Source organism: Sardina pilchardus, chromosome 3, assembly GCF_963854185.1.
Source record: "Sardina pilchardus chromosome 3, fSarPil1.1, whole genome shotgun sequence".
Lineage (NCBI taxonomy): Eukaryota > Metazoa > Chordata > Actinopteri > Clupeiformes > Clupeidae > Sardina > Sardina pilchardus.
The window spans coordinates 5,863,112-5,868,156 of NC_084996.1; the positions used below are offsets into that span (position 1 = coordinate 5,863,112).

At 42.8% G+C, this 5,045-nt stretch overlaps 1 protein-coding gene across 1 annotated transcript; it reads right to left on the reverse strand.

The window, feature by feature from the left end:
• Positions 1-2,122: 2,122 nt before the first annotated feature.
• Positions 2,123-4,226, reverse strand: socs3a (suppressor of cytokine signaling 3a). The gene is made up of 2 exons (XM_062531532.1): positions 4,093-4,226; positions 2,123-3,653 (listed from the first exon to the last, which is right to left on the reverse strand). Exon 2 carries the CDS (start codon positions 3,639-3,641, stop codon positions 3,063-3,065), a length of 579 nt encoding a protein of 192 aa, XP_062387516.1. The 5' UTR covers positions 3,642-3,653; positions 4,093-4,226; the 3' UTR covers positions 2,123-3,062.
• Positions 4,227-5,045: the final 819 nt, after the last annotated feature.

Below are 5,045 nucleotides of genomic sequence, written 5' to 3' on the forward strand. Positions count from 1 at the left end.
CCACCCTCTATGCTTTCATACGAGCTCAGGTCACTGGTGCCTACAGGCCATGAAAAGCAAATGAAGAGCTCTTTTCCAAAATGCTATAAATCCATTTTTTAAAACATTAAAAAGTCATGTTGTTTAATTGTGTATTTCAGTTGTTTTGCTTTGATTGAGTAAAGATAAATCAACTTAACATAACCCAATACAGTTCCAATGAAATTACTAGGATAACAAAATTTGAAATAATGTTTTATGAAAATTCATTAAAATGGTGGATATAGCGTTTTGGAAAGGAACTCTTCAAATGGAAGTTCAAAACTGGTAAAAATAGAACATAAGTTGATACAAAGGCCTATCCCAACGTTAGATGATAATATACTGTATGTGTTACTATGAAAGAACAAGTTATAATGCAGGGGCCATTTTTGACCGGGAACACAAAACCCACATAAACCCAGCCCGATCTGCCGGTGACTGGATTTCGTCCTGCAGCTCAGGCTGGAATCCTGCACATTTCTCATCTCTCCCATTTCCTGTCCACGTTCGCTTGAACCAATCACAGACTGGCTTATCCACCAGGCACACCTGGATCGTTGGCCTGCATGGTTGATTGAAGGACTATCCAAATGTGTACGGAGTCATTTGAACAACGCCCATTTCTCACGCCTCTTGTGCAGTAGACATAAAGCACAGACTCCATACTAATGTCTCAAAAGATTGAGATTAGTGTGGTGATAGCCAGGCGACAAAAATTAAAAGAACGTAACGGGCGGGTCAATGAGCAGTTCAATGAGCAGTTGCATAACAGGTTGCAACCATGAATGAGCAGCTGAAAGCTTTCTTAGAATAAAATCGTTATCATCTGGGTTTCTCAGGAAAGACAGAGTTCCACAGTAAGGAGGTGGTTCCCTGGAAGACTTCCGCATTTCTTGCTGGAGTGCACAACTGTTTGAGTACGTATAAATAGTTCCTTGTCAAGTAACTATACTTTTGCGCATACACAGGACCAAATTCATGCAGTTGACTTGCATATCAGTTCTCTGGAATCACAGTCTTTGCATGTGTGGTATGAGCAGGAGACAAATGATAACTGATTCACAGGAACAGTCTAATATTTGTACGTGTGTTTGTGTGTGTGTGTGTGTGTGTGTGTGTGTGTGTGTGTATCACAGCCTTTATCCTGAAGGTGAAGGTGTTATTTCGGTACTTCTGCTTCATGGGAACGGGAACCAAAGGCCTTGGCACTCAAAACTGATGGGCATGCTAACACCTTCTGTCCATCCATATGTTCCATTCTGACACTGTAACCTTGACTTATTTTAAAGACTTTTCTCTCCTATTTAGTCATATCTGATAGATAGATAGATAGATAGATAGATAGATAGATAGATAGATACTTTATTGATCCCCAAGGGGAAAATCAAGATCTAACATGGCCCTGTCATGTCCATTCCTTTTATTAGGTATATTAGGTATTATGTATTCTGATTTCAGTAACCTGGAGACAATACTTAACTGTTTTAAATAAAGACTCAATGTACAGTGTTACTACTGAAGGAGAGTGGAGTTTTGCTCAGCCACATCTCTAGCCAGTGAGGCTATGCTGTCTAGATATAATAAACAAGGAGAATACCACAAATTCTCAATCCTCCCTCGAAACTCTCATCTCTGGCTTGACTTCAACATACAGAAAATGTTTCGCACTGGAAGCCAGATTATGGCACTCTGACAAAAAAGCTCATATCCATTTCTCTCTCAGTACAATCTCTCTGTTTCTCTCTCTGTGTCTTGGATTAGCAATGAGGTGAGCAGGTGTATACTTGTCTGACTGTTGGGCAGACACTCTGACACAGAATTGTTTTACATTTAGCAATTATAGGGTGTGGCATACTTTCCGTAAATGTTGTATGAGTGTGTATGTGTGTGTGAGTGAGTGAATGAGTGACTTAGTGTGTTTAATGATAGTAATCTGTTGACAGTGTTGACAGTGACTTCATTCCACTGATGTAGTGGCTCAACTTCTCACTAACAAAGCAGGAAGTGTCCTTACCTAGAACAGAACAGACTAGCGCTAAGTGGAAAGTTCCAGAGAATTTCATGTGAAAGTCCCAGGGAAGTGACAACGCAAGAGACAGGCTTAATATTTTCTATGAAAATAGTGCTCTTTAATATAAATTATTCAAATGTTTCATAAATAAAGTAAGTGCAAAGTCATTTCAGTCAAGCGTCACCACAGTTTCTCCCATGACGTAAAGAGAAGCTGAAGTTTTTTTTTAACATGTAAACATTAGAAGACAGAAGGACTCAAAATGGAGTCTTCTATCTGAGTAAGTAACTCCCCTCAGTTAATACATTCAGTCGTCTGCAGCATCAAACAAACATACTCCAAAAGACACAATACACTTCTGTGTATTCATGTTCTGGACAATGGCAGGTGATTTCCTGACTACTGGCAGTCTAGACACTTTTGGTTCATAAGTCTTTTGAAGTCCCTGATTCTTTTTTCCGTTCAGTCTCACAGGGGGGGTGATGCATGTCCCGCTCCCGTTGCTGAATCATTGAACATCTGCTGTTGGAAGTCCACTGATATTTAAGGCCACAGATCAATTTGTGCACCTGTGCACAGCCCTGTCTTTGCTTCTTCTTGTTCCCTTGGTTTGAAGTTCGTTGCGTTTCTCTGTGTGTGTGAGTGTTTACATGAGCCTGGTGCCACCCCCAGGCAAGTACCGAGTCTCTAGATCATTGTTGCCTTAACGGGAAAGTGTCTGAATGAGTGGGTGTGTATTCAGCAGTCTTCTTCTGGCACGCGCACAAACATTTACTTGGAAATGCTGAGGTGTTTTTCCAACCAACTTCCAGTCTAATCCTGATACCATGGCAACCAACAACCACAGCGCGCTAAGTGAGGCATACACCGCAAGTTCCCTGGAACTCTCTGCTTCAGTGCCTCTCTGTCATTGGTCTGTTCTCCATTTTTGAGAAATTAGCGAGAACCGCGCTGTCATCACCGCCTGTTGACTCAGTCCAGGCCATAAACGTCTTATCATGTATGCTCACGCGTTTTGTTCAAGTGTCCATTAGATGGGCGCGTCATATTTCTTTAGGAAGTCCTGGAGTATGTGAGGTAGGCGCTGACGCTCGACGCACACGTCCTGGTGGCCGTTGACGGTCTTGCGGCACAAGTGCTGGAGCGAGGTGAGGCCGCAGGTCAGGGGCCTGTGCAGGGTCAGGGGGATCTTCCCTCCGTTGGAGGAGATGTAACAGGAGGGCGAGTCCCCTTCTGGCATGTAGTAGTGGATCATCTTCAGCACGCAGTCAAACTGGGGCACGGTCTGGTTGTGGGGGTCCGACTCCAGCCAAAAGCTGCTGGAGTCGCACTGCACGCGCAGGTTCTTGGTGCCCTGCTGCATCTTGACGGTGAGGGTGAAGAAGTGGCGCGCGTCGGAGCTGTCGCGCAGCAGGAAGGTGCCCACCGACTGGGCCTCCAGCAGCGACTGGGCCTCGCGCCCACTGATGGCCCCCCAGTAGAAGCCGCTCTGCTGCAGCTTGCTGAGGGCCTGCAGGATGAGCTGGTGCTGCCTCATGCCCGAGAACGTCTTGCACCTCAGGGGCGGCTGCCGGGAATTGCTGGTCATCTGTATGCTCTGTCTCACCATGGTGCTTTGAACCTGTGAACAGGGTGAAATGGAGAAGTTAGATCAACTGAGCAAGCTGAACAAATAAATAGACTAAATATGTTAATAACCAAGTAGGCTATATAACTAAGTAGGCCTAGGCCATGATTAAACTAGACAAGCTAAAAGTATAGCCGATCATTAACAGTTATAGTGGGCTATTACATAGTGTAGTGTAGACTAACTATAAGTATAGACTAACTGTAACCACAGCTAGTAGCCTAAACCATTTAACAAAAACTAAAGGTAGGCTGGCTTAACAGAGAAGAAAATCTATCATTCTCTCTAGTAAGAGTATAGGCTAGGCCTACTAGTATTAGGCCTTTGTTAAAGATAATAATAAACTCTAAGATTGACTAAGTTTTGGAGAAATGTTAACACAACTTAAAAGTAAAAACATAAAACACAAAACATGTTAAAATGTATAACTTACCGAAGTTATGTAATTAGTGTGCTTTTGTGAGTTTATTTCCTTGATAATCCTTTTTTAGATGGAACAGACACCAAACAGTTCTTTTCGAATAGCCAAGTTCTAGCTTGATGTGCCTTTTATAGCACGAGGCTTGCTTCTGCGCTCATGCCGTGCTGTGAGTGTTCTTATCTGCGCGAAACTCCGCCCCTCTGCCAGTAAGTGCCGCTGGCGGAGTGTCAGTAAGGATTTTTTTTTAAAGGACGATTCCTGGTATTCACACACTGAGGTTCCCCCTCCCCCTACCGCTCTTCTCATACGGAACTCCCTCTGTTCTTTACTGTAAGTTTGCTGCGCCGTTCCTTAGGAGCTGCCCGCAACAATAACAGACCGTTATTAGCCTAGGCTACCGTGTTTAGCCTACTAAATATATGAAGTAATGTTTTATTCTTTTGAATTATTTAGGCTATTGACGGGCTCGCTGTTAGCTAGAAAAGTTGTGAATAAAAGCGGAAATTGTGTAACTCATGAGTAACAACTATCATCATAACTAGTCACAGCCAGGTTGATTGACTACTTGGAATTTATTCTTGAGATATACTTGCGATTATGGTTCTACAGTAGTAGCCGACGGATAGGCTACAGAAGATCTCTCGTTAACTGTCAGGTCTACAAGGCATTACAGACAAGTAATCATGTCTCATGTCTTCGCGCACCTTTAGCGTCAAATCAGTCTCATACAGACAGCAGTTCCATAATGGACGCTATAGGCTAGGTTTGTGTTTCGAGTGTTGTGATGGGCAGCAAGCTAAAACAAGGCATATTCAGCAATAATAATAAAATAGTAATAGTAATAATAATAATAATAATAATAATAATAATAATAATAATAATAAAACCCCATAGTTTTCACTTGGCAAGATGAGTTAGCCACCCTCCCCTTCTCTCTCTGTGAGTGGGTAGACCTTAGTGTTAGG